A 14,355-nucleotide genomic window follows, 5' to 3' on the forward strand; every position below is an offset into this window, starting at 1 on the left:
TTCCTGTTTCTCCCCACTGTTTGATCAACTCTTAGGCAGCACGGCCGCCCACAGACTGTCAGAATAAACCTGACCATACTGAGTGGGGTTTGACCACAGCTTTAAATCACTTCAAACAGTATTTAAGATCTTCACTGTCTCTCTGTTTCTGTCAGCCCATTTCTCCCTCATTCACTTATTCATTCAGTCATTCGTTCACCAGAACTCACTGGTCTCCTGCTAGGAGCTGGTGAGGACCAGGGTGGGGAACACTTACATCGTTCTAAGTGCTGAGAGTTGAAATTATCAGGAGTGATACAGACCTGGACTCACGGGGCTTGCATTCTAGTAGGGTGGCAACAGACAATAGCCACATACACTTGCATAATAGATAATAGAATATCACGGGGTATGCTAGAAAGGTGGTGATCAGTATCACAAAAAATTAATACCATGAATCCTGTAGCTATACAACTCTTGGCCGTTGTACAGCCCTTCCGTAAACTCTATGTAGACTTTATTTTGTGTTTTTTAAGCACTCTCTGGGACAAGGGCAACAATTACCAAGGCCTTTTTCACATATAGGGAAACTGAGGCCCAGAGAAGAAATAACTAAGTTATTGAGTACCTTGTATGTGTCAGTTACGCAGATACAGAGTGAGTAAGACACTCTTCACTGTAAAGAATTCACAGTCCAGTGGGTGAGGCAACATCAAGTGAATGAGTCACAAAACGGTCTCATTCAAACATGATACATACTCAGGAAGAGGGGTGCGGGAGACGAGGCTGGGGTGTGTGTCTAGTCTGGGTTTGCTTCCCCGAGGATGTGACAGTTGAACTCAAAGTTAAAGGATGAGCGGGGGCGAGGCTAAGTGAGGAGAGCTGGGGGAAAGGAGCGCGTTCTAAGCAGGAGGAGTGGCCGTGCAAAGGTCCCGAGGTTCGTAGGGGCATGGCGCATCAGAAGACCGGAGAGGTGGCCAGTGTGGGTGGAGTGGGGTGGGACTGGACCGGGCTCGCCCTAGCTCTAAGCCCCACTCTCCAGGGACAGGTAATGCCCCTCGAGGACAGGGACTAGGGCAAGGGACTCAGAGAGGCAACCGGGGCACAAAAATGTAAGGAGGCCGCCGCTCGGCACTCGCAGTCCTGGCCTTTCCCTGTGGGAGGGGCGGGGACATTGTCGGCCTGTAAACCTGGCGCAGGGATAGTTCCGGATGACCGGAAAAGTGGGAGCGGCTGTCCAGGGCACGGCACGGTGAACCGGCTCTGAGTCTGTGATTTGGCAAGGGAGTCGGAGACCAGCTCCTCCCTCCAAGGGACGAGATGAGCCAAGGAGGAAGTAGGAGGAAGCAGGGCCGCCCAGAGCATTGGTGAGGGGAAGGAAAGGGGCCCCGAGCACGGTCTCCGTGAGCCCAGAGTGTGGACTTCACCCTGCCCGGGCAGCTGGGTATGCCTTGCTGTGCCCGGGCGTGCACGTGTCTCCGACTGCCCACCGCTGTAACGCAGGCGCAGACAAATCCTTGCTGCCGGAGCCCACGCTAGCGTTGAAGCTGGCGGGAGTCTGCGGGGTCCAGGGCCCCGGAGGCCCGAGACACGCAGCACTGGGCGCAGGGCCTATACCCGAAAAAGCCTGCGTGTGGCCCACCCTCACCCGTAATGCGCTTGCGTTTCACAGACCGGCCCCTCTCCGGGAAAGGCCCACAGCAGCCGCCCGTGCCGCCCCAGAGACCGATGGCTGCCCTCCCGCCCCCGCCGGCCAGCCGGAGCCACACGGTAGGCCCCCTCGCTCCTCCCTGCCCTTGGTGTCCCCTCCAACGATTCCTCTGTCAGAGAGAAAGAAGACGATACACACTTTCCTCTCATTCTAACCAGTAAGGCCAGGAAAATGCACACCAAGTACTCCCAGTGTCGTGGGGGGTTTTTTGGGGGTGGGGAATGAAATACTCGTGATTTTTATTCACGTCTTAACACTTATCGGTATTTTCTTTTTACCACAAACAACATAAACTAATTGGATAATAAAAAATCTCCTTACCATATGTATTGTGCTATTGTCGCCTACTTTTGAAATAAGAGAACTGAGTTAAGTCAATGGCGCCTAGGGTGTTTCAAGGATCCCAACTCACCTCTCAGCAAAAAAAAACGTCTTGCGCCACCTGCAGGCCAACGCCGGAAATTCCGCGGGCAAATTCCTAGGAGACTATTGGGTTTATGATGATGCAGTGAACTCAGGAAGAGAGAGGCAGCAACCCCTTGTCCTCTCTCTCCAAGCTTACAGCCTCTGGTCCTAGGGTTCTAATAAATTACCCAGAGAGATCTGAGAAGTTCAGGGTCAGGACTCAATGCCTGGAAATGTGTTCTCTTCACGGGGGGTCTGGCACTCTAACAGCTGTGCAAATGCCAAGGTGCCAGGGCCTGAAGCGAAAGAGGATGTGTTGTCCCCAAAGGTCAAAATCTAGACCACGCCCCAGTCAGGACCTCCCGTCTAAGAACAGATGGCTCCCTCCTGCTCGTGCAGTTTTCTTGCCAAGGGGTCTCACCGGAGCTGAACTTACCTACAAATGCATTTTGCTTTTGCAATCTGAAGGTCATAATTTCCGCCTTTTTTTTAGAGAGATTTTATTTAGTTTTAGGGAGAGGGGGAGGGAAGGAGACAGAGAGGGAGAGAAACACCGATGCATGAGAAAGACATCGATTGGTTGCCTCTCTGACGCCTGCAACTGGGGACCTGGCCCGCAACCCAGGCGTGTGCCCTGACCGGAAGTGGAACTGGCAGCCCTTCCCTTTGCAGGATGATGCCCAGTCCACTGACCCACGCCGGTCAGGGCCGTAATCTCCACTATTGGGATGCACAATTCACTCAGCAGACGTTTACTGAGCAGCTACTGTGTGCCCAGCGGTGTCCTAGCTGCTGGGAGTAGGGCGCAAAAAGACAAATAAGCTCCCTGCTCTCATGAAGTTTCGATTCAATCAGGGGGGTACCGATAATACACAAGTGAACAGAAGTATAAACGAGATCATCTGAGTGGTAAGGTGAGGTCAGGGAGACAGAAGACCCAGGGATGCGGTGACGGGTGGGAAGGTGACACTGTGCTGGACAGAGTGAGCTGGTTGTGCCAAGAGCTGGAAAGAAGGCTCCAGGCAGAGGAAAACACCAGTGCAGAGATGCCAAAGAGGGCGTAAGTGTGAGCGAGAAGACACTTACAGTAGGGGGTCCCCAGTGGGCTCTGGAGAGGGGCGTAGCGTAGAGAAGGGGTTGGAGGGACAGGAGCCAGCTTAGGCAGGGCCTGGCGGGCCACAGTGAGTTTCTACTGTGTCCCCAGTGGGACAGGAGCTGCCAAGGGGCTTGTCCGGGGAGCGGCACGCTCACTCCGCTGCCACACAGAGGTCACCTCGGCTGAGCCAGGGCAGAGCAGGTGCTATCCAGGCAGGAACTGAAGGTGTACGTCTGTGGGTGGGATGTGGACACGGGGGAAAGTGCACGGACTCAGACGTATTTGGGGAGATAAAGCCAGCAGGACCTGCTGATGTGTTGGAAGCACTTCCTAACACTTGAGTTTTTTTCTTCAAGCAGCCCCTCCCCATACCCCAGCCCAACCACGAAGAGCCTGGCAGAAGTAGAGCCCACAAAACCGCCAAGAGTAAGTGCCGCTCTCCCTTGCCCATGGTGCCCCCCCACCCCGCCCGGCCAACCCCGTTCTTCCTGTCACTGACTCCAGTCTCCTCCCTTCCAGTCCCTGCTCCTTCCGTGGACAGAAGCAAGAAGCCTCCCCTCGACCGTTCATTAGCGCCTTTTGACAGAGAGCCCTTCCCGCTGGGTGGGTATCATTCACAGTTGACGCATGATAATAACGGCCAACATTTATAGAGCGCTTACTGCATGCTTCCCACACACAGCATCTCACTGAACTAGCCCCACGGCACTGTGAAGTGGGTGCTGTTAAACGTCCTCATTTTACAGATGAGGAAACTGAGGCTGAGGTACACAGAGGTAACGCCCCGCGATCACTCAGCTACCCAGTAGAGACCCAAGCCCAGAGCAGCCTGGCCTTGGCCGTGTGCTGGGCCTGCTTCCCCATGCTGTGCGCACTCCTCTCAGTGTGCCCCCGAAGGCGGTGCAGGTGGCGTCGTGGTACAGAGGGAGGGACCGGGCTGAGAGACAAGAGGTCTGGGGGACCTGTCATCAGCCACCTTGGTTGTATTTAGCAGCTCTCTGGCCAGAGAGACCTCACTTTTTCAGAGCTCTCCCCTTGTTTGTAAGGTGAGTATTCTGTAAGAAGAAAAGTACTTTGTAAAACTCTAGCAAGCTGTTCACATGGCAGGGTTACTTTTTTGTTGTATGTGTGCAGTTGACCAAACGGTGGGTATCCGACAACCCTTTCCCCCCAGGATTGACCCAGGGTATTCTTGGATTGCAGCTACCTCCCCATGACGTTATATTCCATTCAACTCTAAAACGTGGCTACCATTTATGGAGCACTGCTATGGGGCCAGTGGGTTACCTAACATAATTACCTACATCATCGCTAATCCTCATGCCAACCTGACAGCGGGGTGTATTATTATCCCCACAGATGAGGAAACAGGCTCAGAAGGGTTGAGTGATTTCTCCAACTTTGTACAGCTAGGTGCAGGATTTGAACCCTTGTCTTTCTGACTTCAAAGTTGGGTGCTCTTTTCCGCTACATCCTCCTGCCATTGAGGACCGTGGATTTTCCTTGTGTGGACCAGAGTTCTGGGGAGGGAGGCCCCAGCCCCACCCCCGGCCATTCCTTAGCTGCACTCAGAGCAAGGCCGTCGCCTTCTGTGGCCTCAGCCTCCTCCTCTGGCGGCAAAGCCACAGCCAGTCCCCGGATTCGAGGCTGCGGCTCGCTGCTCTTTTCCTGAAAGGGCCTCGCAGCTCTGCTGGCTCCCGCAAAGCTACGCTGCCGACTCCGTTCAGAACTGTGCACTGCAGGGGGCTGTGCCAGTCGCGTGAACATGGAGACAGGGAGGGTCGACTCGGGCTCCAGCCCTGCCCTCCACTGTCATCCAAAGCTTCAAAAAAGTGGAGCGTTGACATCGAATCCTTCAGTCGCCTTCTGAGCAAAATCCAACCTTTCAAAAGGTTTTTGTCCTTTTGGAAGTGACCCTTTCTGAACAACGCCAGCTCTACCCTTGAATGTGCTCCATTGTCCGTGATGTTTTGGGAGAACCAACCTCTTACAAAGCTCAGACTTTAAAAAAAAATTTTAATTGTTTTAAAAGTTTTTATTCATTTTTAGAGAGGGGGAAGGGAGAGAGACAGAGCGGGAAAGATCAGTGTGTGGTTGCCTCTCATGTGCCCCCTCCTGGGGACCTTGCCCGCAACCCAGGCATGTGCCCTGACTGGGAATCAAACCAGCAACCCTTTGGTTCACAGGGTGGCACTCAGTCCACTGAGCCTCATCAGCCAGGGCCAAAGCTCAGACTCTTAATGGAAGACTCCTTATATGCCCAGAAAATACGTATAAATCAGAAGATTTTTTTTCAAAGAAAATCTATTCAGGCCTGAAGACATAAATCTAAATTTTCTGGTTATCTCTCTAAAGTAGGGTTTTCAGCCCAAATCAAAGTTTTATGAATCATGAACTTTTTTCAGTGCTACCCAAACTCTCTCCCACTAGGCAGTGAGTTCTTTCTTCATGGTGGGACAAGATTCTTAGGCTCTATCACGGGCCTGGTGTGGGCTCCATCTTTAGAAAGTATATCATGTTATAAAAAAACAACACCAGGTGGATTGTATCTTCCTTCGCCTTAGGGTGGCCGCTGTGCAGAAGGGAGCGGGGGGAGGGGAAGCAAGAGGAGCTATCTAATGCGAATGAAGTGCCGGACCCTGCGTGTAAAGTGTCACCTGACTCTCATTGAAACCTATGCAGCTTTAATCCACAAGCCCCATGTGACAGGCGAGGACACTGAGACTCAAAGACCTTAAATAACTTGTTCAAGGTCATACAAGGTTTGCTTCTAGACTTGCTTGAATCCAGTGAAGTGGTACGTGTATTAATTGGAGACATGGTGCACATCTACTCTGGGGGACTTCGGACGGGATAAAGAATAAACTGCTTTGAATGACTGCCACACAGAGTTCTCGGGTGCACCCAGCGTTTCTTCAGGCAGCCTGCATGGTGTCCGCATTGCAGGAAGAGTGCGAGGAAGGAAGGAGGGAAGGGAGGCTGGGAAGAAGGAATAAAGAAGGCCAGCCAATGAAAGCCAAAACAAAATGATTTGCAGCCTATCGGCAGAACCTTCTAAAACCCTCTTCCTCAAGTTAAAACTTTTTCCAGAAACTAAGTACAGTACTTTATATAATGTCAAATGTGCCAAAGGATTAGAAGAAAATCAATCCCTCCTGGTAAATGGTTTTTTTCTCCTCAGATACAAAGGTAAACTTAGGCTTCACAAAAGAACCTCTTGACCAATGAGATTTTAAAAAATCAAAACAGAGAAAAAGAACTTCTGGCCAAGATGGAGGCATAGGAAGACACACTGTGCCTCCTCGCACAACCAAGATAGGGACAGCAACAATTTAGAAACAGAATAACAACCAGAACTGATAGAAGATTGAACTGTAGGGAAGTCCGACAACCAAGAAGTTAAAATAGACTCGTTCATCCGGACCGGTAGGAGGGGCGGAGTCGGGCAGCCGGGCGCGGGTTGTGGCTCGGAGAGCATTGAGCATTGGGACCGGGCAGGTAAGGCATCCGGGGCATGCAGGACCGCAGTGGGTGGGCCCAGAGCACTCCAGTGGCAACCGGCAGACCCAGCGAGGCGGGGATTGTGAAGCAAGGCACTGCGCACAACCCAGGATCCCAGCGCTGGGAAACAGAGCCTTGGGGCACTGATTGAAAATACCTGTGGGGGTTGAGGTGCAGGGAGAGACTCCCAGCCTCACAGGAGAGGTTGTTGGAAAGACCCACGGGGTGCACAAGCCCACCCACACGGGAATTGGCACCAGAGGGGCCCAGTTTGCTCGGGGGAAGCAGCGGAAAGGACTGAGGTCTGACAGAGAGCAGAGTAAGCGCCATTGTTCCCTCTTAGACCCCGCCCCCACATACAGCATCACAACCCAGCGACTGGGGTGCCCCGCCCTGGTGAACACCTAAGGCTCTGCACCTCATACGTAACAGGCGCGACCAGACCAAAGGTTGGGGCGGGGGATGGCTCAAACAGAATTAAAAGCCCCTCAACAGTACTTTTAAGTGACTGAGAGATAGCCAGCCTATCAGATGCACAGTTCAAAGGATTGGTGATTAGGATACTCACAGAACTGGTTGATTTTGGTCACAAATTAGATGAACAAATGCAGGCTATGAAAGAGAAATGAAGGAAAATGCATAGGGAACCAATAGTGATGGGAAGGAAACTGGGACTCAAAACAATAGAGTGGACCAGAAGGAAGAAAGAAACAACCAAACAGAAAAGAATGGAGAAATAAGAATTCAAAAAAATGAGGAGAAGCTTAGGAACCTCCAGGACATTTTTAAACATTCCAACATCCAAATTATTGGGGTACCAGAAGGAGAAGAGGAAGAGCAACAAGTGGAAAACTTATCTGAACAAATAATAAAGGAGAACTTCCCCATTCTGGCAAAGGAGATAGACTTCCAGGAAGTCCAGGAAGCTCAAAGAGTCCCAAAGAATTGGACCCAAGAAGGAACACACCAAGGCACATCATAATTACATTAGCTAAGGTAAAAATGAAGAAGAGAATCCTAGAAGCAGCAAGAGATAAGGGGACAGTAACCTACAAAGGAGTTCCCATCAGACTGTCAGCTGATTTCTCAAAAGAGAACTTGCAGGCAGGAAGGGGCTGGAAAGAAGTATTCAAAGTCATGAAAGGCAAGGACCTACATCCCAGATTGCTCTGTCCAGACAAGCTTTCATTTAGAATGGAAGGGCAGATAAAGTGCTTCTCAGATAAGGTCAAGTTAAAGGAGTTCATCATCACCAAGCTTTTATTTTATGAAATGTTATAGGGACTTATCTAAGAAAAAGAAGATAAAAAACACGTTATAGTAAAATGACAGCAAACTCACAATTATTAACAGCCACACCTAAAACAAAACAAAAAGAAACTAAGCAAACAACTAGAACAGGAACAGACCCACAGAAATGGAGATCACATGGTGGGTTAGCAACAGGGGAGTGGGAGGAGGAGAGAGGGGGGAAAGGTATGGAGAATAAGTAACATAGATGGTAGGTAGAAAATAGACAGGGGGAGGGCAAGGATAGTATGGGAAATATCGAAGCTAAAGAACTTATGATACAAGGACATGAACTCAAGGGGGGTAATGTGGGTGGGAGAGGGTGTGCAGGGTGGAGGGGAATGAAGGGGGGAAATGGGACAACTGTAATAGCATAATCAATAAAATATATTATAAAAAATCAAAAGACATTCAATCCTTTTTAATGTATTGTGGGAAAGCAGCACAGAATCCAGAACCCTGCATGCACACAATGCTGTGTGACCTTGGGCAAGTCACTTAACTTCTCTGAGCTCACAGAAAGCAGGTCCGAAGTCTGTGGTTCTTCATGGTGCAGACCCAGTCGGCACCCTCACAGGACTCGGTTCATGGTTTCATCAAACTGTGTTTTAACACCTCATGCGTCGCTGACCGAGCCCAGAACTCAAGGCTGTCTGCCGTTTGTCGTTTACAGGAAAGAAACCAGGACTTTCTGACAAGGTAAGCTGTTTTCCTGTCTTGTCATTGGTTTTCGTTCTGGTTGTGTCTTGTGTCTTTATTCTTTGACGAACAATGAGGCCACTCACACGTCTACCCTCCTGTCTTGCAGCCCTCAACCCCGGGCAGGTAAGTGCCGTGCCGTGTCTGCGGGAGGGACCACGGTCTCCCTGGGGAATGTGGGTTTGCATCTCACGGGTCCTTTCTCTCCACTCTGCAGGCCGCTCGGGGAGCACTTACCCAGGATACCAAAGCCTCCCTTACCGCCCACCACGGAGAGATATGACAGAAGTAGCCCCCTGCCAACGAAGAAGCCACCTGTGCCAAGGTAAGCGTCCTCTGTTGCTTGAGCTGGTCGTCGGGTGTGGATGCCCCAGCAGCCTTCCCAGCAGCAGCTCTGCACGGGAACCGGAAATCCTGGGCCTCCCCAGGGAGCCGTGGCTCATTCGCTGCTGTGGCTGGAGGGATGTTCAGGCTCCTTAGGCTGGAGGTGGAGTCCCAGGTCACTCTGAGGAGAATGGCAGTCTGGCCAAGGAAGGAGGAGGGGGCGGTTTCACCGGGAGTGTGGGCGCAACTGCCGTTTGCGGAGACTTGTCTTCTCCCGGCCAGCGTGGTGGCTGTGCCTGCTCCGGCCACAGGTGTGGGAACTGGACCTGGCCTGTGGGTGCCCCATCCAGACAGCGGAGAGGTGATCGTGAGGGAGGTCTGTAGGTCACTGAAAGTGTCTTCCTCACCGCCAACCACGTTTTATCATCGCAGAATCCTGAGGTCTGCTCCAGCACTGCTGACTTTGCTATGAAGTGTTGGGGGCCTATTTACCAAATGGCACCAATGCATTTGGGGTCAGGCCTGCCCCCACTGCTTACTAAGGACACAGCCAAGGCTTCTGATTATCAGAGTAGTCAGGATTCATGACTCTGGCCCTGGCTTGGCTAGTGGGAGGGTTCAGTCCAGGCCAGGGCGTGGCCACACCCCAAAAAACCTCAGAGATCGAGTTAGTGTTTTAACAGAATATTTTAAAAGATCCAAATGAATGCAAAAAAAAAAATACCATAAAGGACAAAATATCAGAATGGTAAATAAACCCAGGCTGAGATGGCAGGCGGAACATCCGTTCCAGACGCCGGCCCCTCCCCTCCGGCCTTGTCCCTCTGCGGCGAATGGAATGCGGGCCCGGCCTAGGGCCACCTGTCCCTGCTCTGAGGCAGCTGTCACCAAATCTGCTCGACTGGCTCGTGCGTCTGCGGAGCGTCCCAAAGCAGCGGCATCTCCCAGCTGTCTCCCCTTCGCCCGAAGGGTGCTGTTCTAACACCCTCAGCAGAGGAGAATATTACCTAAAATGCCCTCATTTGCTGGGTAAAACATCTATTCAATGAAATTTAATAGCTACTAAGGAGTTAGTTTGCTGACTAACCCTTTTTTTAATGTGTAATTATTTGCTGCAGTAGCTAAACAGAGGAAAGGCTCGCCCAGCTCAGCTCGCAGCCGGAACACCGAGTCACCAGACCTCCCTCCCCAGCCTCTGTCCCTCTTTTCTGCCGGGGTTTTTTTTTTCCTTCCATTTTTATCACGGCTCAATGGGTTTGATTTCTCATGATTAGATTAAGTGAAACGATCTATATTCTGAGGCTGGCTCTTGGAAAATCGTCGTGCTCAGTGCTTTCTCTCTGCCCTAATTCATTTCAGGCACGGATGGGGACAAGACAGAAGAGAGAACGTAAGTCCACAATGTCGTCGGGTGACTGCCCGGCACGGGGAAGGCCAGTGCGGGCTCCGTGGAGGTCGGGGCTCCCTCTGTCCCTGCCTTCACTGAAGTCCACATCGGAGCAAAGCCTCCATGCAGTGGGCTCCTGGGTCCTGTGCCTGTTGGGGCCCCCCCATGTGTCCTGCCTGCCTGCCAGGCTGCATTGTGTAGCTCCGGTCTCTCTGAGAACTCCTGGGGTGGCTGGGTTAACAGCAGCCCCATTAGCAGATGGCAGATAGCAAGATGAAGGGCTATGGGGTGGAGGGGACAGTCAAGGGAGGGATGCCCAAGAGGCTGGGCCCCACAGCAAAGTATCTGAGTCCTCTCTTTTCCTTTGAATACCTCCACAACCTGAAAGGGCTCGGGGTAGCACTTACTGAATGCCTACTGTGTTCATGTTAGCAAGCTAGCTACATTTGGGCGACCAGTTGTTTGCCCGGGACTTTCCCAGTTTTAGCAGTGAAAGTCTCACTGCTGTGGTTCCAAGAATTTCATCAGTTTCAGGCAAACCAGGAAAGCTGGTCACCTGGTTTTATACCTGCTTTGCATTTAATGGCCCCGTGAGGAATCACAGTTTTTCTTTTACTAAGAGGAGACCGAAGTTCAGACAGGGTAAGATACTCACTGAGAAGTGCACAGCTGTCTGATCTCCTCTGCCCTCGAAGCCTCTGCAGCTGTCACACGCCGGCCCCTATTCAAGGGCTCAGCCTCCAAGTGCCTGCTGCTCCGTAGCTCTGTGCTAGACGCTGTGCGTGTTCAGATGCAGTCAGTGGTGGAGACAGGGGAGCCATGTGCTAAACAGTCTGTGATCATGGAATGAGCTAGAGCGGCGAAGGCAGGAGAGCGATCCTTGGGGGTCGAGGAGCCAGGGGTGACTTCTTAGCGGTGAGATTTGTGATGGTCATCGGATGATGGGGAGGACAGAGACTGCAGTCTCCCTAAGAGAAAGCCCAATGCATCCCGGCCTCGGGAATGTCTTGAATGAAGGCAGGTGGGTGGCGATGCCCATGGAGCCTATGGAGATAGCAAGGACCGCAGCTTGGCCACGCAGTCATGGGGACAAGGGGTTAGGCTGGCAGCAAGGGTAACATCCCATTCCTGGGGTTCCCAATCTCCGGAAGGGTGGACCTTCATGTCATGAGAATCTGGGACTTGTATATTCTTGCACCGGCGTGGACCTGACATGGTTGCAACCGTGCTGAAAAGAGATTTCACTGTAGGCATTCCCTGAGCTCACACATTGTTTATTTATGCAGCCCTGTGCGGGGACTCCCAGTTGGGTAACTGGGATGAGTCATTCTGGCTGGGATCCTTCTTGCCTCATCTCAGTGGTAGACTCATGACAGCTAACTTCCACTGATCACTCCACATACGCAGCGCACAAGTAGTAACTAATTTAATTCTCACAACAGCACGTTCATCGCCAGCATGCCGTGCTAACGAAACAAGTCCAAGTTGCCAGTTTTAGTCTACGGGTCAGTGGCAACATGGTTCTTTCTGCCTCTTCCTCCACTTCGTATCTGAGGAGTAGAGCGCACTGCCTTCCCCCTGCACGTGTCACGAGCTCGCCCTGCAGCCAGCTGTGCTGAGCCGAGCTCCTTGTGAGCCACATGGTAAACAGGACGGGGATGCTCTGTGCAGGCATGGCCACGGGACCGTGGAGCCCAACAGAAGGCTGAGCTTTGGGTCAGACACGCTTGGGGCCGAATCCGGTCCTGTAACCCGTGGCGAGTCAGGAACCCCTCCTGAGTGTCATGTGTCCATTGGTAAATGAGGGTGTGAAGTTCCTGAGAGGTTGCTAGGGGAACTGGGTGAAATACCGTATACGAATCATTGCATGTAGGAGATGGCGTCATGATTATTGCATCCTCAGGCCCTCTTAGAGACCTCGGACCCTACTGGACGCTAAGGACACAGAGAGACTCAGGGTGGGGGTGTCCTCAGATGCTGGTTTGTATTAAAAAGCCACAAACCACTCAGCAAGTCCTACTGTTCCCCGCGGTATGCTAATTGCGGAGTCGCGCACGGCTGAAGTAGAACAGAGATGTCTGCATGGTTGAGGAATCGTGTGTTGACGATGGGTTAATATCTTTTCTTTTTCTCTTCCCTTTACCAGGATGAAGATGATGGTATGTTCAGAAAAGCTTTCTTATAACTTATCAATCATCCCTTCATTGTTCTGCCCAGGCATTTGAATGGCATTTTTTAGTACAGATACCCCATAAAGTCAATTATATCTATGACATTAGCATGAAACAGACACGTATCAGTTGGCAAACTGCATAACTAGAATAAAAGGGTTGTTTGGCCCGATTACCCAAGAGAACCATTGAGTGCATGCACATCAGTGCAGTTACTGAATAATAGTACAGCAGAATTAAACATTGCACCCGTGGCTGGAGAGAAACATTTCCGTTCATGCCCTCTCACGCATATGGGTGAAGGGTCGCTACCTGCAGAACGAGACAGCATGAAATTTGGCTTTCATCAAACACAACACAACTTGTGAATCATCTCTGAAATTCATATGGTTTCCAACGGGTAAGTTTCGGCAAGTTAACATTTCGAAAACGAGAAGAGTGAGACAAGTGAGTGTTATTGGGAACGAGAGCGAACAGCAGCGTCTGGAAATGCATCCTAATGTGATAGGTCACCTGGGAAGTCCTTGGGAGGCGGACTCCGTCCCACCGCTTCCTGATAGTGTTGGACCTTCTGGATTCGGGGGGCCCCTCTTTAGACTAGTTGTTCCTAACGGGGGAGCGCTTCTGAGGTGCTGCCCGACGCTTGGATCCTGACAGTCCGCTGTGTTTTCCTCCTCCCCACAGCGCATCAGAGGCCTCTGCCCCAGCCAGCCATGCTCCCCATGAACTCCAACACCTTCCCTTCGAGATCCGCCAAGCCTTCGCCCAAGCTCTCCCTGCCCTCGGTGCACCTGCCCGGAGCGTTATCTGAGAGGTTTGTGGCAGCGTCCTGAAGATCTAACGTAACGCCTGGGCCCACTGACACTGAGCTGATGGTGGGCAGGTTGAGGAAGGTGGAATGCGCCAGTAGGGTCAGAACATTGTGGGTCTTAACCAAAACCAAGCTAATCCTAAAGAAATACGTGTATTCACCCACCAGTGTCCGCTGGGTCTGTGCCTGGGGTCAGAGGGACGCAGCACGGAACGCCCCATGGTCGCCCCAGAGAGTGGAGTCTTGGGCGGGACGCGGGGGATGTTTTCCCTCTGTGAGTCCAGACCAACCAGCCACCACTCAGGAAACCCAGCTACTTAAATACGTGGCGTTCCCTCTGCCTGTCCGATGGGGAGGCAGAGAAAATGTACCTTGCCCGTGGCAGACGCTGAGTTAGCTGCACAGGCTGTCCTCTCTCTCTCAACAGCAGCGGCGCACCGCAGGGCCCACGATGGGGCTGTGCAGGGGGAGAGGCATGAACAGGGAAAAGACTCAGGTCATTTCTCCCTCAACAGGCCCACCCGATGGCCCCTGGTGGCCCCCGAGACCTCCAGCCCTTTGGGCTCCCTCCCTCCTTTAATCTCCAGAGGCCGCAGCCCAGTCCCACGTAAATACAGGAGGAGACTCAACCACTGACATGACCCCTCCCCAACTGCCAAAGAGCTGGAAGGACTCTCAGTTTTTTCCAACTTCCTGGGCGCCTCTTGCTCTGATTTTCTGTCGCTTCCTCTTATCCTTCCGGCTGCTTTTCTTCTCCTGCCACCTCTGCCATTTTTCATGCCATTCACCCCATGCTGGGCCCCAATCTAGCCTTCATTCTTGCAAAATACCGTTCACATTTGATTGTGGAGCAGAGCTGCCCACTTGAACAGAAGGTTTGGGCCAACAATGAGTGGGGGCACTGCCGCTCAGCACGAAGCAGGTGGCGTTAAAGGCCCCCGGAAGATGTTACCGTCGGCGGCAACGCCACCTGGGCCCTTT

General features: G+C 52.1%; 1 protein-coding gene across 2 annotated transcripts in view; it reads left to right on the forward strand.

Moving 5' to 3' along the window:
* Positions 1-14,355, forward strand: part of LCP2 (lymphocyte cytosolic protein 2) — a 40,809-nt gene that overhangs the window by 20,438 nt on the left and 6,016 nt on the right. Inside the window, exons 8-16 of one of the 2 annotated variants that reach the window (XM_045823310.1) lie at positions 1,652-1,749; positions 3,548-3,617; positions 3,711-3,794; positions 8,656-8,681; positions 8,791-8,807; positions 8,899-9,006; positions 10,365-10,395; positions 12,539-12,551; positions 13,248-13,377. In XM_045823310.1, coding sequence (XP_045679266.1) covers positions 1,652-1,749; positions 3,548-3,617; positions 3,711-3,794; positions 8,656-8,681; positions 8,791-8,807; positions 8,899-9,006; positions 10,365-10,395; positions 12,539-12,551; positions 13,248-13,377 — 577 coding nt within the window. The remainder of the gene's footprint in view (positions 1-1,651; positions 1,750-3,547; positions 3,618-3,710; positions 3,795-8,655; positions 8,682-8,790; positions 8,808-8,898; positions 9,007-10,364; positions 10,396-12,538; positions 12,552-13,247; positions 13,378-14,355) is intronic. The other variant, XM_045823319.1, reaches the window with a different exon arrangement.

Source organism: Phyllostomus hastatus, unplaced genomic scaffold (assembly GCF_019186645.2).
Source record: "Phyllostomus hastatus isolate PE091 unplaced genomic scaffold, TTU_PhHast_1.1 phas_contig_150, whole genome shotgun sequence".
NCBI lineage: Eukaryota > Metazoa > Chordata > Mammalia > Chiroptera > Phyllostomidae > Phyllostomus > Phyllostomus hastatus.